Raw genomic sequence first — 24152 nt, forward strand, 5'->3', positions numbered from 1 at the left:
GTATTTATGTATTTTCAACGTGATGAAGATGACTGTATTTGAGTTATACATTCTGAGCTGAATTTAATAAAAGTAAATCTTATATGCATCTTTCATACAAAGAAACTTGCTAAAATATTTAGAAAAATATAGGATTGTAAGTAAAGAATGCAGGTTTTGGCATTATTCTAAAAATATCTTTAGAGTCATAAAAATTTTTGATGTGCATTAATTATATACTATAATATTGATATATAAACCTGTTAGTTTAAACTTTAATCAACAAACTTTTTATAGTGTATCAGGCATTGTGCTAGATGCTGGGATATTATTGCTTTTCATGAGCAAAGGTATAATTTTTATTCAATGTCGCTTCTAAAATGTTCCAAGTCAAAATGAAATTATTTAGCTTTCAGAAATTTTAAACAGATTTATATTTTAAAGAACCTTAAAATTAGACTACCTATTTGTTATAATTAAAATATAGTTTCATATGTTTTTAAAATGTGGGTGTTTAGTTGATTTATTGTATTTTTGTAATTATTTGTGCATTATTCACACTACTATCCTTAATGGTTCTAAGATTTATTTATGACTTATTGATGATAAAACTATAAAAAATAATTTAAAATAGCATTGAGGCAAATCAAAGTATTTGAAGACTAAAGGAACATGAGTTCCTTATACCTATTGCTTTTGGGCAGTTAATCTTGGTGAATTTACTTCTCATGTGTAGAGATCACAATGGCACCTACGTATATGGCTTTAGAAAACATCTACTGAGTTAAAGTGCTGAGAACAATACTTTGCATATTGTCAGTGACTAATGAATGCTAAAATTTATTATTATCACATTAGTCCTTGGAGAATTTTATGTGAACTGGCTTATTTATCCATCTATATGAATTTTACCTTGACATAAATTTAAGAAATTGGATTTATCAACTACAGAAATAAGTAGATTATGAAAGGGTTTAGCTCATTTATTAACCAAATGTGATTTACCACGAGTTCACCTGTTTTGTGTACATTCATCATTGTATTTATACTTGGGACTTTTAAAGCACAATGAAGAAATGCATTGTGTTTGACGACAGAGCTTTTGGGTCTGATTTCTGCCTCCAACATTAACTAGGTCTGTGGACTTGTGGTCAGTTAACCTCTTACACCTCAGTTATTATACCTCCTCTTTTGTGAGGTATACTTTGCACATTTATTGAAATAGTAAATAAAAATATCCATCAACAGTACTCACTATCTGAGTGTCACACAGTAATGCCCAATAAATTGTACATTTATTAGCAAATACTTAAATATTTCTTAAGTCAATAAGTCAATCAAACACATTCATTAAATATAGTCCAAGTTTCATTTCTCATGAGCACAATCTGAAGGCTAAAATATTAAGATCAATGCAGTGGTAACATAAACTGTAATAACAGGTATCATTTGCAACTTCATCTTAGCTCTAGACTTGACTATTCCCCCAAAGTGTGAGGAAAACTAGTAATTCCCTCGACTCCACTTCTGTATTCTCTTCCTCAAAATCACTTTCTCATGGAACTTCACTCTTATATTTGTTGCCTACCATTTGGGGGTCAGACGGAATCAACTAGGGTGGGTACACAAACTGGTGCATTCCCTGGCCTCCTCTCAGTTCCATCACAGTCCACGTCCATAATGACAAGTGGTTATGTGATAACAATCCTACCCACACCCACTGTATACTGAGCCTACATCCTTTCTAGTCATTGTCTTACCTAGTTTCTTAGTAGTCGCCCTGCAAGAGACTGAGCAACAGAGTCATATTGAAAAGAAGGAAAAGCCCTCTATAAGTTTATAACCAGTTCAATATCAGAGCAAAATAGTATAGTAGTTTTTAGGACTTGTCTGAGTTTTGCTTAACAGGAAGAGTAACACTCAAACAAAGCATAGTAACCAAAGATATAATTTTTGGGGAAAATTCCACATGATTTTAAATAATATTGATCAGATGAGAACCATGTGAAATAGTAACTATGTTATTGCTAAGAAATGTATTACATTGAGCACTAAATTGTTATTTTTTATGAGGACTAGTTTTACTTATTCCTTTTAGGAACTTAAAGTTTGAGTTCATATTTAGTTCAAAACAAAAGAAAGCACATCACATGAAAAGCTGTTCGCATATTTTCATTCTGGCAATGAATTGTATACTTGTTTTAACTTACCTCTTAAAATTTTGTTTGAACCTACACCTTCATAAATATTTAACATATCTGCATAATATATGTTAAAGGAATCGAAGCTCATTTTAATAGAGAGTCCTTGGTTTACACTAAAGTAAAAGCAAAAAAACAGGTTACTACACTTAACAATTGTTGCAACTCAATACATTCTAGAATTTGAACGTAATTTTCTAATTGTATTTAACAAAACTCATAACATGAGATCAACACTCAATAAATTTTTAAATATCTGGTACAGTATTATGACTATCACAAAGTTGTATGACAGATTTCTTGATTTTTTTCAATTCACGAGACTGAAACTCTTTACCCACTGGCAGTGACTCCCCATTTCCGACTCCCCAGTCCCTGGCAATCACCATTCTACTTTCTCTCTATGGATTGAAATACTTTAGATGTGTTACATCTGATTAAGTCTCCTTACTAGTAATTGGTCTGTTCGCATTTGTATTTCTTTATGATTTACTATCGCTAAATTGTGTGTTTTTAGGATTTTAGCCACTTCTTCTAGGTTATCCAATTTGTTGGCATATAGTTATTCCTAGAAGTCTCTTCTGCTTGTTTTAGTTTCTGGACCATCAGTAGTAATTTCTCATCTTTCATTTCAGATTGTTTGAAATTTTCTCTTTTTTAATTTTTAAAATGTATTTATTTATTTATTTACCAATGTATGGTTGCCTCTCATGAGTCCCCTGCTGGGAATTGGCCTGCAACCCAGGAATGTGCCCTGGCTGGGAATCTAACCAGCAACCCTTTGTTTTTCAGGCTAGTACTCAATCTACTGAGCTATACCAGCCAGGGCAATTTGTACTTTTTTCTTTATCTGGCTAAATGTTTGTCAGTTTTGTTAACATTAAAAAAAACTCTGTTTCTTTATTTAAGATAGTTTTTTATTCCTTTTAAACTTATTTCTGCTTTAATCATATCTTCTTCTAACTTTGGGCTTAGTTTGATCTTTTTCTAGTTCCTTGGGGTGTAAAGTTAGGCATTTATCGTTATAAACATTACATTTAATACAGCTTTTTATTCACCCATAATTTTTAGTATATTGTGCTTTATTTTTATTTGTCTAAAGACATTTTCTAATTTCCTTTTGAATTTTTTTCTAAGACTCATTAATTATTCATGAGGCATTAGAGACTTGCAGTTTTCTTCTTCAGGAGTTCCTAATTTCTTGCTCCCTCTGGTGACCATATGTGGCACTTCAAGTTCTCTGGTTCTATAGCAGCAAGCCACCCCATTCTCTTTTGTGCTCTGCAGCCGCTAGGCATTTATCAACCGGACTCATGGGAAAAAAATAACAGAACCTGAGAAAGCCCTCGGAACAGCTGCAGTGTTAGGAGCAGGGTGCATTTCTCTCCGTCCATCCTGAGGGAGAAATTTTGAATTGTGCACCATCTCCCAATTACATCAAGACACACTGACCCCAGCGAGGTGCCCCTGTTCCTTTTTACTCTCCGCCCCACTCCGGCCTGTGAACTATGCTGGTTCCATCAGGGCTCCATGTGAGGCCAAGAAATGAGCCCCTTGGGCAGCCCATGGAAACAATATTGAACGCATGCTCCACTCCTCTTTCCTTCCAAGGGACAGGGAGTGAGCCAAGACCAGGCGCTCTCCTGGCGTGGATCTGAGCTGGCTTGGGGGAGGAGCTCACAAAGTAAAATGAACGGGATCTTGTTGCCCATTTATTTCAGTGTGGTTGTTCTTGGCCTATGCTCTCTGGGGGTACTGCAATTCCTTACTTAGATTCTAAATTTCTCATGAATGTATTATCACTGGTAAGCTGATGTTTCTGTGGGGGAACAAATGCTAGGGACTCTTATTCTGCCATCTTACACTCCAATGCATTTCTAGAGATATTTCAAACTAATTTTCATATGACTTTAGGCTAAAATATAATGCTTAAATTATACAAGGGAGGACCCCACAAAAACTAAGATTTATTTATAAAAATTGTTTATTTATTCTTACATGTTTGAACTTCAGTCATCTTCAAAGTACTCTCGATCTGATGCAAAATATCTACTGTGACTTTTTTCCACTGCTAAAAACAGTTTTTGAACTCATTGATTTGGGTGCCTTTCAGTGCTTCTACCATGTTTTTGTTTTATTTTACCTCTTCCATATCAGCAAAACCTTTCCCTTTGAGAACTCTTTTTATCCAAGGAAGTGAAAAAAGTCACCTTGGGCAAGACGGGGTAAATAGGGGATAGGGCACAGAAGTTGTGCCATTTTGGGTCAAAAATGCTGAGCCCTCAGCAGGTGTGCTTGTAATCACCCATCATGAAATGGGCAAATACATTGAAAGCACCTTCAAAATAAAGCCACTGAAGCCTCTCACAGCCTCTCACAACAGCACCAGCTGGTACACTGATATAGATGGGCCCACCTTTCAGAATACAATTCTGTTTTTTTTGGCAGTGTCTTTTCTCATACTGTATTTGCAGCATAACAAAATTGAAATAAAATGCACATGATTTAAATATTTAAATTAAAGTCAAATTTTAAAATTTGCATAATTTAATTTAAAATTTTGAAGACCAAAATGTCACTTACAAAATAGCCCAATGTGGGACATAGCATTATTTCCTCATTTGAAATAGTTTTAAAACAAACTACTTATAATTTACATTGTAGTCACTTCCTGTATTTCAGTATTTACTTTTTAAAACTTTTACTGAGTATTCACTTTTAAAACAAATGAGAATGAATAAAGACATTTTTTTAAGTACACGGGTTTTGGCCAGTTGGTACCCCCTTAGGTGGAAACCCCAGGTTATCCATTTCCTTTGTAGTTGTTAGTTATATACTTAATTGTCTTGTCTACCAGAAATTGTATGACTTAAACTTATTCATTCATATTGTCTAGTGCTTTGTAAGCTCTAGCACAACTTTTTGATAGAAGTAAGAAATTAATCTGTGTAGCTGCCACTATAAGAGAATAGAATGAAAAATGTGATGGGTTCCCTAGAAAGTTTTAATTTGACATCTCAATATAGGATTTTGTTTTCAGATGCTAAGTTTGGTGGAAAGGAGTTTGAGGCAGCTTCCGTCACAGCTCCACACAACACTGAAGCAGCAGAAGAGTGTGAATTATCTGAGTGTTTTGGAAGTAGAACAATACTGCCCTGAAGTCCTCAGAAGGGAAGTGGGCCCCGAGATGAAGCAGAGTAGGATGATCATGTCTAAATTAGCTGAGGATTGAAAGGGCTGATAACAGGAATAGACCTAGTTTTCACAGCCAGGTAGGAGACTGAGAAGTGGCCTGGCCTCTAAGGCTGGCTGTGGAGGATGCTGGATGAACAAGGCAAACTTGGCTTTTCAGTAAATTATCAGTAAGCCCTTGGCTAAATTAGGAAATTGCGTACATTCACCACAAATATAGGCAATTTTGAAATTCTAAAGGTCATTTGTGTTGGAAAATGTCCATTTGTAGCAAGACCTCAGTTTTGGCAAACCCTGAATTAGAATCCTGGTCAGGGGTTGGAATTTAGTCTTCAGGGAAGGAGGTCGAAGATCCAGTAACGACAATGACTGTTAGGGCAGGATCAAAAGACATCTGAACAGAAACACAGGTGTTTGAAGCTGACCCGTGTTTGCCAGGAGGGAGGTAAGGTGAGAACTGTCATCCACATCTGGACCTCAACCCGGAGATCAGGTTCCGCAGCTCTGGAGTGGGTTCTGGGACAAGTACGTTTATGTGGTCCAGCAGAATTGTGTGAGGTGCTCTCAGGTTTCAGGGCCACTGGAGAAAGACAAGTAGATGAAGAGATGCCACTCTCATGGGTCACTTTCAGGTATATAAGGAACCATGGGAGGCTGGCAGGGGTAGAAGATCAGTGTCAGAGGCAGCAGGGCTTCCCCGCAGCCCAGACTGAGCAAAGGAGAGCAAGGCAGACAGTGGTGCTGCCATTTATGGAAATGCTACCTGCGATAGGTCAGTGCAGGGGTGGGGGAGTGAGTCTGCTGGTGAGGACTTTAGGGAATCCAGCGTCAATACCGAAGAAGACAGAGGAGAAGAAATGAAGAAGGAAGGCTTCAGGGATGATTTCTGTTCTCTTAATTAAAGTTTTGGTGTCTCCAGAACATATATATATATCTATATCTATTTATCTATCTATCTATCTATCTATCTATCTATCTATCTATCTACACACATACACAAATCTTCATGCAATGTTGTTTCAAAATACAAAGCTAGGGGATGCAAGAGCAGCTTCCTAGGAATCTTTGTGCTCAAGGGTCCTTCGCTCTTTCAAAATAGGTAATTGAAGGTAGAGAGAGAAATAAAAACACTGGTTTTTATTTTCTTCTGATTAAAAAGAGCACACCTCACTTGCATTAATAACACAGGAATTAATAAAGGGAAGACTAATTAGAGACTCTAATATCTGATGTTTCTGTAATATTAGACATCATGGTTACTTTCTGGTTTTTCTAAAGGAATGGGTACTTTTCTAAATTAATGTGTGCATTTTGCACTCCGGTTTCAATGGCTAATCATTTTATGGGCCAGTTTTACTGAGCCCTTACTCTTTGGCTAAGCACTTTACATTCATTATTCCTAATAATGACTTTGGCCTCTGTAGTTAGAAATGCTGAATTCTGTACATGTAGAAATTTTGGGTCAAAGAGAATTATTTAGTCATTTGCTTGAGATTTCCATCTTGAATTTGAAAAAGCCCCGTCTGAACCTGCACAGTCTGTCTCCAGTGCTCACATTCTTAATATTTGATACTCTGCTAAATGTGGTCTTAGGGTAATTCCAGGGCTGGGCTGGCCTGGCTGAAAATATAGTTTATTTGCCTTTTAAACATTTCTCCATCATTCAACTGGTCATCTTCTAAGCCTGTAGGAAAAAATGATTGCCCTTACTCCAACTTTGACCGCCACTAGGAAAAAGAAACTGGTGCTGTGCTTTTCTAATACAACAATCCATTTTGGGGAAAAAACAGGCATATAATTTATATAATTAATTAAATCATAATTTAATCACAAAGTGCAATATTTGTTTAGGTTAATATTTTATATTCTTTGGATTTTCAGATTACTAATGATGGATTTTTAAAAAATAGTTTTTAAAAATTAAGTAATAAAAAGGAAGTGAAAAGAACAGAACCATAGAAATCTTTAATTAGCATAGTAGCATTATGACAAATGATATTACTGTTATAGCCAAAGTATTGTTTTCTGCTTATAAGCCCTTTAAATTTGAACTAGATTTATTAACTGGATATAACAATGAAATTATTTTTATTTGACATTAATAAAATTTGAAAGATTGCATGAATACATCATTTAGGATTCATGCTTTTCCCATTTTGAGAAGTAACTTAAGATTTTTCTAAGGTTTTCTGCTGACATTTAGAGTAAGAAATAGATATTTTTCATTTTACTTATGAACAATGCTAATAACCATTTAGAAATGGCTCTTTTTTAATTTGATAAGACTATATTGGAATCAGTGTTCCTTGAATTGGTTAATTTTTCACTTGGCAAGAAGTACTTAGAATTTACCCTTTTTTTGATATGTGGAACAAAATTGTATTGAAATATGAAAAAGCCATAATTTCATAAAATAAGTTTCAGGTTTGAATCAGTGAGTTGAGTGCTCAAAGGTGCGCAGCAACAAACAACTCTCCACCTTCGTGCCGGGCTTTGGCACAGACTCACGGCACAGAGAGGGTTGCATGTTTACTGCTTACCAAAGACTCCTGGTGCACTATGTTAAACAAAAAGTCCTATCTTTGGTGCACAAGCAGTATGTTGTGTAAAACATGAAAACAGAGGAAATTATGCTCCTAGTTATATTACATGGCTTTCACGGAGCTTAGCTCCAAAATAGAAATTATGTGAAGAAACAAGATGTTGTTCTTATTCTGATTATTGCCAAATAAACGTGTTTAAAACAATCTGTCTTTCACACCCCATCTCATCTCTGGGATATGTCTACATAGGAAAAGAACCCTCGTGAATCTTAGGGAGCCATTTCCTGTGTGTTTGGCAAGAACCAGAAGCCCTGCCTTTTTCATCTTCTTTACTCCGCTGTTCTATTGATTCTCCTAGTTTTCAAATGAATCATCACCATGATCAAAATTATTTTACAGGAGGTTAGACTGGGAAACCACAGTCTCACCCAGCCGTTGAAAAGAACTAACCAGAATGTTATTTTTCAAAGTAAATTCTGTAGAACATACACACTGAATCCTCTGTGGGGAAGACTGCTGAGGGGCTTCCTAGGAAACATACATTGGTGAATATTTACATCACCTAATAACAAATTTAAAGCGATGAGAAGTTATGTACACTTTTAAAAAATTGCCGTGTGTTTATTTCCATATATCTTGTGTTTCAGTGAAAATTATTTCCCCTTAGAATATCTGGGGAAAGATCAGGTGACAGTCCTCCCTGAAAAATGCTCCGGTGAATGTTAAGGTAGTTCGGCCATCAGCAGTTTGATTACTTTGATCATCATAATGATTAGATCAGTCAGCTGAATTAAGAGCTTGGAGCTTAAATATATAGCAGCTGATCTCAGTGTAATTCAAGATACAGTGAAAAGGATGTGTATAGAGGGTGGTCCCAGCTTTTACGCAGCCATAACTAAGTCACACCAGAGGAGATTTTCATAGAGATGCTGACATAATGAGAAAGGAACTCTTCTGGCATCAGGGTGTGTGTGATGTGACATATCACTTCTTGTGATACACAGAAATACACATATGCTGTTTAGTTTGGCGAGACCCGATTTGTGCCAATCACAGGAAAAAAGAGAACTTGCTATAGAGCTGAATGAGATGGTTTTAAGTTTTAGAAAGTATTGTTCATAGGACAGAAGACCTTTTTAAAAGGTTAAGAGCAAGAGAGAAACTGCTTGGACAGGTTGTCAGCTGGGAAGGCTCTGCTTCATAGCCAATGAAAATGTCAATTGTCAAAAAAAATGGATACATCATTAAGGGTGGAAAGACTAATTACATCAGAGAATGACTTTATGACTTAATAACAGGGAATAGAAGATGGTATATTACCGTATAATCCACTGGCAAACAGCACTCGATTTAGAAGGCTTTGGATAAGAGGTAGCCTCAAAGGACCCAGTAGATCCAGTCAACAAAAATCTTCCATCACAAGCTGTGGCTGTAAAAAGTGGCAATTAATGTTAGGCAAAAACCATCCTGGAGGGATTTCTCAGATGAAATGGGATTTAATTTGGTTAACGAACGCTTTATAAAACTCTCGCCACTGAACTTGTGCTAGGCTATTTTACAAAACTGAAATGATCTAATGGAAATAGATCTCATACTTAAAATCATTGGTTATCATCAAATACTTTTACATACCCCATTACAGAGTCCGTTAGACAAACATTTTATTTCTAAATACTAATGCCTTAGGATAGTCTTTCATATTTGGAAGGAAGTAAATATACCTGAATTATGAACTTACAATTTAGAAAAATACCTACTAATATCTTGTCATATTTTCCCCCATTAAATTGGTGCTAAAATGAATTTCAAATATATGCAGTAAGCGCGATGTTGTTGGGCACCGCTCTGCCTGGTTTCAGGAGTTGTAACTACCCTGCATGGCTAAGGATGAGTGAGCTGCCTCTGGAATGAGAGCCGTAGGAGACAAGGCTTGTCTCTGGTAGCAAAGGCTGCCTCAGCTTCCTCCCCCTGCTCCCAAACCATGGTCCATGTTGATGCCAGGTAAGACTCCTCACAGCGAGGGGCAACCTAAGCCAGACACGATCACTTTGGAGGCCATCATGGAAGCACTCAGGGGGCTTTGAAAAAGAGGGAGCAATGGACCCTTGCCCCCAGGCTATGTGACATAGCCCGAGTCCCCATGTCCTCTGGGAAAAGCGCTTCCTGGCTCTAATCCACTGAAGTCTGAAAACCTGTTGGGGAGGCACTACAGCTCCTTGCCAGCTAGAGAGGGTTCCGGGATGATTGGGCTTAAGAAAGAATTCACAAAGTCCTGTGAAACTTGCTTTGCTAAGAGTGCTTTCATTCATATGTTAAGGGTCCAAGCAGGAAATGAGTATGTCTCCCAAAGTTTCTGCAAACCCCCTTTCCTGACAGACTCTGACTCATAGTAAGCCCTCAGATTTCTTTGAAATGTTACCTACTGTTTGATCCTTGCCACCCTGTACTCCTGTGTATTACAACCCAATAAAAGCCCTGGAGGAGGGGGCTCGAGGCCTTTTTCCTCTGAGAAACTGGCCACCTCTCCTCCCCAAGCAGATCATGTCTTGGTAGTGTTTACTTTCATCTGTGGTGGACGGGAGGACTTGCAGGCAAACTTGTCCCCAAACTATGTCTTCCTGAAATAATCAGAATATGGCCAGGCATGTGATCTGTATAACAAAGTGGCCTACACAGAATTCAATCTATTATACTTCATTGTTCTTGCCTCTTTTGTACAAACTTGCTATGTAGCTCAATATTTTCATTCAATATTCCTGAATGTCTTGTTTCCACGATTCCTAATTTTTCTCTTTTACAATAATTCTTGTAGCACATTTCATGTGCATTTACTACTTCTTTGCAATGTCAGGTATTACTAGACATCTTTAATTTATATCTGAATCATTTCAACTAGACTAAAATCATCTTGAAAGCTTGCACCAGGACCCACACTTGAGGGCATTTTATTTTGTACTTGCTATGTATAGCATGTGCCAACAATTTTCGATTTTTTACAATCTTTATTTTTTCTTAGATTATTTTCTGTGTACTTAGTTACATAGTTCTGTGGGTATAATGGTGTAAAATAATGATTCCTAGACTGTGTTCTTTTCCTCCTGGCATATTCTTAATTCCTGGTATGCCAGAGGCATTGATGGAGAGTAGGGAAATCAAAGAAATTTATCAAAATTAAATTTTTACTCTTGGAAGCTGAGTGCTGAATAAGTTAATTTTAAATTATAGATGGAAAAGCCCATTGTGATGTTGTACAGCAACTCTGTTAAGTTATAAAGTCCAAGCTATTATATAACATCAAATATTTTATATGGGTGAAAAAATTAAATAGTAGAAGAGAACATAAAAACCTTGGTAAAAATCTAATGCTTTTAGTTAGCTTTTAACAATTTTGGTATAATTTTTATAAAGGATAAAATGACTTTGGTAAATGCATTTTTAGATTCAAAGACTTTTTAAGAACAATGACCTAGGCGTGGGTTTCACTGGATTATGACTTGATAGCCTGGTTCCCTATGGAAGACAAGAGCAAAAAAGAAAAACTGAGAACAGAAAAGATAATAACCCAAGATGCAAGGATTAAACCCTGAACAATTTGTTATAAACCTCAGGAAAGAGATAAAACTGTGGCTTGCGGAGAGAAATAATCTCCTTTTGTATAATCTTAGAACAAACAAAAGTGGCTAAGTCTAGTTTATACGATTTCAAGATAAAAAGTAGAATGTGTGACCTTTTAATGCAGAGCTTAATAATTTGCTAGACGCAAAAGAAAATCTCTTTCACCTTCCACTCTGCTCACCACAAATCATGCTAAACAATTGGGTCAATTACTCACTTATCTTCAATGGTCATAAAAGTAAGAATGCTTTATGTGATGTTTTATTTCCCTCTGTCCATCAGTAGGTTGCAGAGGACATAGGGGAGGACCTGGGCCAGAGGGGACAGTGAGGGAGATGGCATCCTCAATGCTGACGTAAAACCTCAGCCCCCTGCCAGCTTTCTCGGACCGTGATGTAAATTATAAATAAGTTGTTATTGTCTGAAGTAGCCAAGATTGTTTATCACTGTATATAGCCTGTCCTAAAGAACGTGATCAATTCAAGCACCCACTGTTATAAAAAAATTGCTGAAGTTTTAGTGGGAAGGGAGAACCTACAGGTCAAATTCTACTCTAAAAGGCCTTTAGTAAATTCCTGCATGCAAGTAAAGATGAAGAATATTCCCGAAGGCATTTAAAATAAAATTGCAATAGAATTTAGCTACTTATAATAGCAAACTTCATAATATCACAATATCATTATTTCAAGGCAGAGGTTTGTGTGAGAGACTTTACATATTTTCTCAGTTAATTTCGGGATATTTCTGGAGAATGTAATTTTACATAGGGCAATAAAGCACAATAACCTTTTGGAGACACAGAGATAAGTCAGCTGTGGCTGAGTAGGGTTCCTAGGTGTTCAGGGTTATAGCTTTTTAGACTACAAAGTGCTTTCCAATGCGGTATCAGAAAAAAATTCTGAATGGAAGATAAATGATCCTCTCAAATAATATCAGCCATTCCACTGCATTATCTGAAATGCTGTCTGTAATGGGATGGGTTTTTTAAAATTTATTTAATTATTGTTCAAGTACAGTTTTCTGTTTTTTACTCCCATCCCATCCCACCCCCCCCCAGTGCTCCCTACCTCCCTCCCACTTACCCCCTACCTCCCTCCCATTCCCCCCGCCGCCTTAGTTTTTGTCCATGTGTCCTTTATACTTGTTCCTGTGAACCCTTCCCCTTTTCCCCTGAAATTCTCTCCCCTCTCCCCTCTGGGCCCTGGGGATGAGGTTTATAAAGGGATACTCTTAGGACCCCCTGAGAGCTCTCTCTTTTGGCTGAATATTCACTAATTGTGTGTTTGCACAGGGTATTGGATTCTCCAGGATGTTCAAACCAAACTTGGGTGGATGGGGTCTATGCCCATGCATGCAATTCTACCATGCACACACATAGCAGTACACAAACAGTCTGTGGAGACTTTTGCCAACTTCCAACTAGACTCAAACATTGGCCTAAAAGCTGTGAGTCAGCATCTGCCCTTCTCACAGGTCAGCTAGAAAGTGAATGTTCCTGCTGATGCAAACCTAATCAGAAGAGAAAAACAATTTAAAGAATTCTTGGTTCTGCTATAGTCAGCTGTAAGTTGTGCAGACCTATATAACTAAACACTAAAAGAGGAAGCTGTGTGAGGAAGTCAACATTAACATGACTATTAATGACATAAACTAGAATTAGAGAGAGAAATAACGTAGAGAGAGCACTGGTCAATTTCTCATAGAAGGAATTCCCTTGGATTAATTTTTCTGTGAATTTAGATTGATGGACAGGGGCTTTTATGTAGAAAAGCTCCTTGAGTTGGAGCTGAGGTGAAGCCATTGGCTTTGGGCTTGTCATTCATGATTAAATGATAAATAAAATGACTTATATGCCTGAATTCTAGCTGTATTAATATAGAGTAATTGATTGATGTGTGCACTTTCTTATTCAAATGTTTGTTATATTTAGTTCCCAAAATATATACACTGCTAATTTAAATATATGAATAATGAAGAGAATCAAGAAAAATATGGAATGGAAGTCTAAGGGATTAATAAAGCTAGTGACATGGGTGGCAAGTTGACACTAAAGTTCAATCAACACAAAATCTCCAAGATACGGGACAGTAACAATGCACTTCTCTTGTCCTTAATACAAACTTCGAGAATTAATTCCATTCTAATACTGAGGCTCATGTCATGAATTTACAGTGGCTCAGAAAAATAATTCGTGTCTTTCTAATTTACTTTATGACAAGTTGTCACACAAGATCCATCTATGGTAATTTTTAAATGTGCACCAATATTAATTTATCATAAAGATGATTAACTCCATGCCAGTGAAGACCAAATTATAGGTGTGGTTCATTCTTGATTATTCAATTTATTTTTATATTCCCCACTTAAAATTATTGATCATCATTATACAGACGTGAAGCTATGTGCCTCTCTCTGACATACGTTATTATTTTTGAAATATAAATCAACATCACCTGTACCACCTCATGATGGCACACTTGTATCATATTCTCCCTGAAAAGGTTTTGGAAACTTCCTGAAAACCATAGCAAAAAGCATGTTTCTTTCTTCTTCTTTGAATAACTTAGTTACATAAAATAGATTTAAAAATAGTCTGTAACCTGCACTTTCTTCCAATATGCTCTGAGTGCACTTCAAAGTATGTAGTTAAACTTTGAAGGTTTGAATTTTATCCAAGAACATTTGAATTAGAATTTCTTAGGCAAAGCCTCTTTAGTTGTTGCGTTTTTTTTCTCAGTTGGTGTTGGGGAACCAACTCCCGGTCTCCCTGTCTTTTAAAGTATGCATTGAGTGGGTAGGTAATTTTAAAAACTTTGGTTGTCATTGGAACATTCTCTTCAATTAATATCAAACAGGAAGAGCAAAGTGAAACAAATACTGGATTATGGCAAATAGTAACTACAGCCTTTGCACGTTCAGGAACCAACTGTGCTCAGGTTCACTGATAACACTGATGATGAATCACACCAAAACACTATTCAATTTACGTTGGCTGTTTAATTTTTCAAGAATCAATTCTAGGTTCGAATTATTCAAATAGGTCTTTACATTGCTTATCAATCTGTCTGTACATTTCAAATACCTATGCTATAGTCTTTCATATATATGCTACTTACTATAAAATGAAGAAATAAGTGAAAGAGTACATATGTTTAAATCACTTAGAGGCACGCTTGGCATTTAGCAAATACTGCTTAAGTGCTAATTCATATTAGTAATAATAATAATATTTTAACAAATGTTAAAATTTATGAATACAACACAGATGTTTCATTCATGAGACTTTAAGATTCTGTTCAAAATTGGCTTCCATTATTTATAAAACTACAACTCAATACACTTTTTGTCTACTTGTATCTATGCCATAAAGCAAATAAAAGCAACAAACAAAATTAAAGTATGGCAATTAATGTGTTTAGGGATGGTTAAGATGGAAAACAAAGATTGATATTATGATAGTGAAAAAACATGGAAAAAACCATTCAACTTCATAATAACTACTTGGGAATAGTTTAATAAGAGATGAAAAAGGATGCTATTCTCTTCCTCCATTTATGATGGGCATTGTCAACCACAACATCCTTTCTGTTATCAACAAATAAAATTATTTTTAATTAATTAATTTCAATTTTGTGTAATACAGTTTAAGAAAATATTAATATAGTTTTTTAAAGACTTTGTATTATATTATAATCACAGCTATTGTGATATCTTATTCTCCATCAGTTTCTGGTATCTGAGATGTGTGTGTTTGCACGCAGTGAGGGTGGACATATACAAACATGGTCTACATATACATATTCATGGTTCACTATATACTTGGTCTAGGTGTATGTCCTGTGGATAAGAAAAGGGGTTTTATGGAAAGCAACCTCACAGAGTGATCTGATGATAAATTCAAAACTGCAGAGGTCATGACAGGTAGTCACTTCCCAGGCATATCACTTCTTTAGTAAAGGGCTAATTTTTGCCTTAGGCAAGCCCCTCCATTGTTTCTGGGCATCTAGGTTAACATACCTTTGACATGCCCCTTTCAGATTATGCCCCTTTCAGATTCCTGTTTCTAGTTTAATGTGACCATCCCTTTAGATCCGTCTTTCTACACAGTTGGACTATTCTGTAATCAGATGCCCGGCTTGCTTTTCTCCCACCTTCACACAACGATCCTGACGTTCCCTCATTAATTTCAAACACATAAAAGACACTGCAAACCATTATCCTCCAGAGGGTTTGGGATCTTGCTCCCAGGCATATATTCTCAGTTTTGCTCAAGTAAACTCTTAATAAAAGCTCTCCACAGGTTTGGACATTTCTATCATTGACAGTATACATACATGGTCTATGAAAAGTAAGTGGGGAGGGAGAGAGCGGAGAAGGAACGTTACTTACCGCAAGTTTTGTTGTCTTCATCAGAACCATCTGGACAGTTTAATTCTCCATCACAGAATAAATCAGTTGAGATGCATTTTATTGCATCAGCACAAGGCCTTGAACCAGGCTGACACTCCACTGAGACATTTCCTTTAGAAGAAAAGATTGAATATTTACTGCATAGCAGATTTAATTTCTTACCATATGTATAATGTTTAGATAGTTATGTATTTTTGCCATTTATGTTTTTACTTATAGGCATCTATTTCAATTTCTGCTATCAATATTTGCGTCATACAATAAACTCACCATCTGTAAAAATTTAGAATTTTACACCTTGAAAAAAGTTTATTCATAGATGTTAAATGTGAACATTTACTTTGTTGATTTTAATCTTGATAAATCAATACTACAGTTTTAACATTTGGCCCCTAATGTTCATACCTCCTGGGATTGTTATATATGTCATATGGGACAATTTATTAGAGTATTTTTCACATCATCTGCATTACTAGTCATCATTTTGTTTACTTATAAACATATTTGAAAATTTTGTGGCTAAAGTCAGGGTTTGCCTTCTGAAGAGCAAAATTTGTAAATGAAAGCCATTTTATGGTAAAATAAAACACTTAAAATCCCCAGCATGTTGCTATATTGAGTATTGACAAAATCCAATGAACATTTCCTTCAATATTTGTTTGCTGCTTGGAGCAGAGGCTCGGAAGAGTTCTGTGTCACAGCCTAGTCGGGGTCTGATCGATGTGCACCTCTCAGCCTGGCCTGTCCTACACCTGTTCCTCTTCCATACACCTACATGTAGAGGTGCAGCAAGAGACATATTTTACTCCAAGAAATTAAGTTGGAAAATTTAGATGCAGTTTGAAAAATGACATCGACTTATGCTCACAAGATAAAGACATATGTTTTTACGTTTCAAAGCAGTGTGAGAATTTAAACATTTTTTGTCTATGATCAGAACAACAAGGATGGTTTTAAGTTTTTGAAAAATCTTTAAGCTCAATAGCATTTTGGGGGGTGGTGGTTATTGTTCATCTTAAAGCCAGCACTGCACTGCCATCTGCTGGGTTTTAAATATACATTTTATTCTGAAATTTCTCTTAATGCTCCATGAAATTAATTGGGAAAATAAAAGTGCTTATGTCAATGAATCTACTAAGGTAATACTGAATTTGGTACATTTATGGATAGGGTTGCTGAGTATATAAACAACTAAATTAGACTTTTGCAATAAGCGCCAGTTAAAAGGATTTACATATTGAGAAGTTCATGGATCACCTAACATCAAAAAATTGATTAGGATAAAGATCAGAGCTGTTCCCAAATGACAGAATACCCCTATTTAACACAACAAAAAAAAGAATGATAAAAATGATACTGAGTAAACTGAAATGCATACTATAACTATTGATATCTGCGAGAGAATCACCGAAAGAGTCCCTCATCATTGAATCCTGGATCTGTGAAAGGCAGTGTGTTGACAGTATTCCACAAATGCCTGCTAAGTAAATAAACAACAGAAAAGCTTTACTCTGGAAAGTGTCTCCTTTTAACAGTAGTTAATAGAACGCTGAGTGTTCAGCACTTGAAAGAACAGATTTGGGGGCAGAGCTAGGAAGATGTAAACTTCATCTGCTCTGATGCTTCTCACGGGGACCTCACTTCCTGATGTTGCATATGTCTGCTCATTGCCTGTTACACTCTGGATCCAGCCTCAAAACCACAGGGCAAGTACCACCACTTGGGATCCTTCAACGTCATTAACGATTATTCACTCAGTCCACAGAGTTTATTGTCTATTTATTTGTGTCACAATTTTTTTAAGGGGATGGGGTCAAAAGGAAGAGTAAGACAGAGACTCTGGACTCATGGAGTTTAGTGAGAGACTGAGTCATTAACTGATTAGTTTTTAAAGAGATATTTTAAAAAGTGCTGTGAGAACAAGAACTAGGGAATCTGTTTCTTTTTGAAGCAGAGGTTGTAAACAGCTCCACAAAAACTGGGTTTTGAAGGATTTCTCAAAACATATCAGGAAGAGAGGTGTGTACATGCATACATGATGTGATAAGAACACAAATGTATGGTACATAGATGAATCTAACTTTTCTGAGTGGTAGGATGTTTGAAAGCCATGCAAGGCAGGGAGTATGGTGCCAAATTCTAGGGAACTTTGTCTTTGTAAAATGTTAGAAAATTTTTTCTATAGGCAATGGCATTGCAAAGTTTTAGATATATGCGTGATATGACCAGTCCATGTCTCATTAACACAAGTCTGGAACCAAATGGAGAATGATGTGGAGAGAGGAGACGAGATGCCATTACTCGGTGAAGGCGGAAGCTGATGAGGGTTGGAACTCTCACACTAGCAGAGGAAATGGGGCGTGGACTGTTACTATTCTACAAGTAAAACCAGTGGGCTCTAGTGGCCAGATGTGCTCCTGAACGAAGGCAGGTGGAGAAGTAGTACTAAGAATGACACTTACACTTTCAGAGTTAAATTACTAATGGTCATTAGTCACAATCAAGAATAAAAGAGGAACAGCTGGCGGGATTAGAAAATAACTCCAGTTTGAAGTATTTTGATTTGAAAGTGGAAATATTAGGAACTCTAGTTTATTTTGTACTATATTTCTCTGGACTCAGCTTTTTTTTTAAACTTAAAAATTTTTTTTTCTAGATTTTATTTATTTATCTTTAGAGGAGAAAGAAAGGAGAGAGAGAGAGAAATATCAATGTATGGTTGCCTCTGGTGTGTACCCTGCCGGGAACTGGCCTGCAACCCAGGCATGTGCCCTGACTGGAAATCGAACTGCAATCGTGTGGTTCGCAGGCCTGCGTTCAATCCACTAAGCTACACCAGCCAGGGCTGGACTCAGCTTTATAAAGACTTTTCAGCTACCTTGGTCAATGAAGAAAGGAAAGTTCTTCATACTGAAACCAATATGGAAAATATAAATATAATTGTTATATAAGGGTAGTGCATTTTAGGCTTTTATGATTGTATTCTTTACCTCTTCTCACATACACATGTATGACAACAAATTCCAACAAAATCATTGATTAAGATATTAATGGTTACAGAAATTGGTCAGATGCCAGTATTCTAAAAATGACTTTCCATTCTGAAAACTAGAGCTATTTGATTTGTGGATTACTTTCTTTGCTATTTCATTCCTTAATTTTTGGTTTGTTTTTTCTTTTCTTGTAAGTCTGCATTGTACTTCTCAATAGAGAATTTTAGGAAAGGAGTTAAATAATTACATTTTAAGAGAATATCAATTGGTTCTGTTTACTGGAAGTTGATCAAATTGCCTGAATAGTAGTTACTGTCATTTTGAGTGAATAAAAGACATATGCATATTTTTATATCTATATGGCATTTATTTTCAGGATATTAATTTTCTGGCATATTATGAAAACCCACTAATAAATTGGTATTAAAAAGAGTTTTGCAAATGAAAGGTTTTAATTATTCATTTATATTTGCACCGTGAAAGATTCAGTACCAACTCAATGTGATTGAGTGAGCATGCTCCAAAGTTGGAATGATTCCTAGTGATTTGGGGTGAGTCACCTCCGGTACCTTCCAGGGCATTTCGTGTTTGGCAAGTGGAGGATGAGAAGACTGAAATCCATCCTTTTCTTCTAATCTCATTATAACAAATGTTACACACAAGGCAATACTTTGATAATCATATATTGGAAGTCTTAGACTTTAATTTTCCTAGTTATTTAAGTGGGGGCAATAATGCTTAGCGGCCAAAGCTGTTTGAGACAAATTAAGCCCAAGAGCCTTATAGCTTACTTAGTAGTGGAAGCAGAATCTGAATCCAAGAATATTTGCCTTCCCAGACCAAGTACATTTTACCACACTGTAGTGGAAAAATACATATCACCTTACAGAAATTCTCATCTACTTTGAGAGAACAAATTTAATCTCTTTAGAAAGACTATGGATGGTCAATCCAAATGAAATTACAGTAGAAATATACTTTATCAGCTCTGATATCGTGTGAATAGAAATGTCTTGAGTGATATCATGTGAATAGAAATACTTAGCAGTATATACATGCTCTCCTAAATGAAGAGGAAAGAAAACAACACTTAAAGTCATAATGCATTTGGGGTTAGGAAAAGTCCCTGTGTTACAGTCCTGAGGCAATTCAATTGAGGAGCATAATTCTACACAATCCTAGCTTTTGTTTACCCAAATTTATATTCTTCATTAAATCAGACAATTATTTTCTTCAATCCCCCAACCTTTCTACATAAGGGAATGATAGGGAGATTGCATTTTGTGTGAGGCTGAGAAAGCCCATGACAGTGAAATTTTGTTTTTCTGCAATCACTGTCTACACAGTAAGTAACAAAATGCTAGAACAAGCTGTATGCTACAAACCCTTCAAGCATTTGAACAACTGCCCAAAACAACCCCTCTAGGTGCTCTCTAGCAGCCAAGAAATCAGTGCAGTGCAACTGTGGTTCTCATCATTCTCGATTACAGTGTTCCAAATGGGTTAGTAAGACTTTATGATAACTGGCAACAAAGGCAGTTGAACAATAGAACATAATCCTCATGGACTTTGTACCCACTATCATATAAAAATTTTCTTTGGCAGAACTTATAATAGTATTAATTCCAGGTATATGATGCATGCATTTGCTGATTTTTCTCAAACTTTGTCTTTCAGGCATGTAAAAATGAGAATAAACTTAACATCCTTGAACAGCATATTCATAATAAATTATGGCTTGGAAACTGTGGTTCTCAAGTTTAATTGCCTCGTTCCCCGCTATAAATCTATAATATCTTATGGGATGAAAGGAATAAATAAGACAGATGATTTGAAACTCATAGCTTCAGTATAAGAGTGAATATGATATTTGCCACCTACTTACCTTATTATAATTCTTTGAGGATTGATTAAGGTAATTCAATAGTCTCCAATAACAGAAAACTTCAGAAAAGGAGTTTTTTTGTGAAATAAATAATCAGATTAAAATGAGCACTGCTGACTACAATCATCTTATTTTTTAACCTTAATTTAGTTTTAGAGAATTCTTTAAAAAAGCCTAAATGTATTCAACTGCATTCTTCCCCCTAAGTCAGAATGAGGAAAGGAGAGGGAATACAACACTGGTTGTGTTTTTGCTAGGCACCAACTGGGACAATACTGTGGTATCTGTATTATCTCTCTTAATACAGAGAGATATCTCTCTCTCTTATGACCACTCTCTATAGTATGGATCTTAGTTATCTTTAAGACAAAAAAGTTTAAAATGACTAGGTAGCTTGCCAAACACTACATAGAGAGTAACTGGTGAGATTAGTTAACGGTGGGCTCACCATGCCTTTTCAACCATTGAGAATTGTATGTTGCTTTATGGTTTTCATTCTGAATATCTTCGCTTAAAGTGTGAAAGCTAAGACGTAAATATATACTGATCTCATTCCCATAGTTTCCTTGTAAGAAAAGAGATTTCTGCCCCCTCCTCGGGAAAGAAAATCGTGGTAGGAATATCACCCTGTGTTCTCTGCTTTCCATTCATTGTTTCCTTTGGCTGGAGGGTATTGGGTAGGTGGTTCAGCCACTTTTTACATTTTTGATGGATATGTCTTCAGATTAGTAAGGGGAGGAAAACTTAAGTCCAAGGATGTCTTGCTTTGACATTGATTTTTTTTCTCCTTAAGTTGTCCCACGTATTTCTCTCAGGACATTTTATATGCCTAAGGGGTCCTCACTGGGTTGTATGGCTCACCCAATGGACCAACACACGGAGAAACAGAAAACAAGACACTAATTTGGACTCTTGTTGCTGACTTTCAAAGTTTTGAAAATAAACTAATCAAAATAGAGTCAGATTCTTTTTTCAGTTTACTTTTAGGCTAAACAAATGAGCTATTATCAATCCTGAAATCACTTTTTTGAAACTGTTCTGAAAGGTGATTTTAGATGCCACTGGCTTCCACATTAGAGAATGGACTACAGGCTGAAGAGCAGTTTTCATTTTCTCTGTGTTTTGCAGCTCTAGGAATAACAACTAAATACAACACCAGGCAGGCTTATCACACCACAGAAGATCCCTAGGGGTTTGGAGGTATGATGGTTTGTTTCATAAAGTATTTTAACGATCCGTGTATTTGCTTTTCAAACATCACATGAAGTCTTTTATACAAGAATTATTCAGTCTTACCCAGAAGGGTATTCACATAGGAATGTCCTCTCCTTTTATGTATACAACAATTGATAGAAATTTGAATAACACAAAAAATGGCAGTATTATTTGAAGAGCTGAAGATCTAGGCAATGTTGCCTGAATGCAGTGTACCTGAGAGATTAGGGACAGGAGCGGGCTGTTCACCATGGCGGCTCAGTTAGGACCAGGGAGACACTTTAGTTAACCAGCAGGTAGAGAAAAGAACAGTGATTACTAGAAATCAGGATAATTACTAGAAATCCAGATAAATCGTCGCATCAAAGTTACATACCAGGAGCTGGCACAAGGTAGGCCTTTGATGAAAAATTGTTGAACGAATAAATTCAAGGTTCCTTTGGTAGTGGTTTGGCCCCCAGTACTGGTGTCAGGAGGTGTGAAAATACATTTAAAAATCTTATTTTAAACAAAGTCAGAAAGCCCTGCAGGGGGAGCTCTCACATACAGACGACCCTCACTGTATCTTGCAGATTTCAGCAGAAGAAACATTTTCTCCTTGCCTAGCTAGCAACAGGTCCAGCCAAATATAAACCACCATGACTCAATCAATAGGAAGTCACTGCATTTCAGATTCCTGTATCTTTCAACGGCATCTTGCTTTTCACAGCCCCTCTTCACTCCCTCTTTTTGTCTAAAAAGTAACATTCTCTCAGTTTTTCCATAGTGTGCATGTCCCTATTTGCAATTCCTCTAGCAATTCCAGAGTCAACCCACTTGGTGTAAAATAACTGGCTGCTTTATTTTTAAAGTGAACAGAGAAGAGTGCAAGCATGTCCAACTTGCATGCAGAGAGAATAATCAAAGACAAAACCCATCGCATCTGATGAAACCTACATTTTGATCCCTCTGATAGCATTCTTAGCCACACAGATAACAGGAGGATAACAAGCACAGTTGCAACAGAGGACTGGAGCGAGGCCAGGTAATCCAGGCATTCCCTCAAAAGGTACCGTTAACTCCTGGTGAAATCTTACGCTAAACCCGCAAACCTTTAAGCTATAATTTTCTTATCTACAAAGTAGGGGTAATATTAACTGCTGTTTTGTGAGAGAATTCTCAGGAGCCTGAAATGAAACATTAGTGAAAACTTTTTTAAAATGGCAGAAATAATATGATTAGAACTGACCTGTGGTTGCCAGAGGACTGTTGGTTGTTAACTTGCCTGTAAGAATAAATGACATTGAAACAACTGTTACATTTTAAATGTGTTATTAGGAATTTATTACATATTCTCTCCATTTAACATTTAACTTGACATTTTTAAGTTACTGTGACTTATAAGTGTCTATTAACTTAAGAATATATCATTTGTATTTAGATCTAAAAATAAATATTTTATTTTCATTGATCTTTAGAATTGTAGATGATAGGTTTTCAAACTTTTAAGTCATCTTGTATTTTTTCAGGGCAGAATGTGATGTTTTTTGACCATCACAAATAACTAAACATAGGATTTATTTAATTTTGAGGTGGTGGCTGTAGACCTAAATGTTCTGGGTGGATCCGATGTTATTTGAAAAAGAAGCTTGGAATATACTTAGATCATAGGCTTTGGAGAACAGAAGGATTACTTTTAATTCCTGAGTTTGACACTTAATAGCTATGTGACTCTTTTAAGAAGAAAAAATATTACCTCTGTACATGATTATTTTGAGAATTAAATAATGTTTGTAAAATATAGTACCTGGCCCAAGTAGATACTTTTTTAACAAATACAGATTTCAGTTTTGGAAAAATTGCCATGATTATAGAGAATCCCAAAAGCACTTTATGGTTCTACAGCAAGTTTCCTTGACAAATCGTTCACATATAATTTTGATATTTGGGATAACTTCTGAAAACATCAGAAGAAATGTATTATTCATGATTGTGAGAAACAGATATTCAGAGCAGTAACACTCATGCTCAGTGATTCTGGCAGCTGGCAGAGTCGGGGTTAGGGTTTATATCAGTGACTTCCATTCAAATGATTTTTCTATCAAAGAATAATTTTGCATTTTAAGATAACACAGATAAT

At 36.1% G+C, this 24152-nt stretch overlaps 1 protein-coding gene across 1 annotated transcript in view; it reads right to left on the reverse strand.

The window, feature by feature from the left end:
• The window catches only part of TMPRSS15 (transmembrane serine protease 15), a 110283-nt gene that overhangs the window by 71106 nt on the left and 15025 nt on the right, over window positions 1-24152 (reverse strand). Inside the window, exons 5-8 of the mRNA XM_037055552.1 lie at window positions 23262-23297; window positions 15920-16051; window positions 9236-9344; window positions 2190-2296 (exon numbers count right to left, since the gene is read on the reverse strand). Coding sequence (XP_036911447.1) covers window positions 2190-2296; window positions 9236-9344; window positions 15920-16051; window positions 23262-23297 — 384 coding nt within the window. The remainder of the gene's footprint in view (window positions 1-2189; window positions 2297-9235; window positions 9345-15919; window positions 16052-23261; window positions 23298-24152) is intronic.

The sequence above is a fragment of the Sturnira hondurensis genome, unplaced genomic scaffold, assembly GCF_014824575.4.
Source record: "Sturnira hondurensis isolate 20B ecotype Veracruz unplaced genomic scaffold, ASM1482457v3 Scaffold0008710, whole genome shotgun sequence".
Taxonomy (NCBI): Eukaryota; Metazoa; Chordata; class Mammalia; order Chiroptera; family Phyllostomidae; genus Sturnira; species Sturnira hondurensis.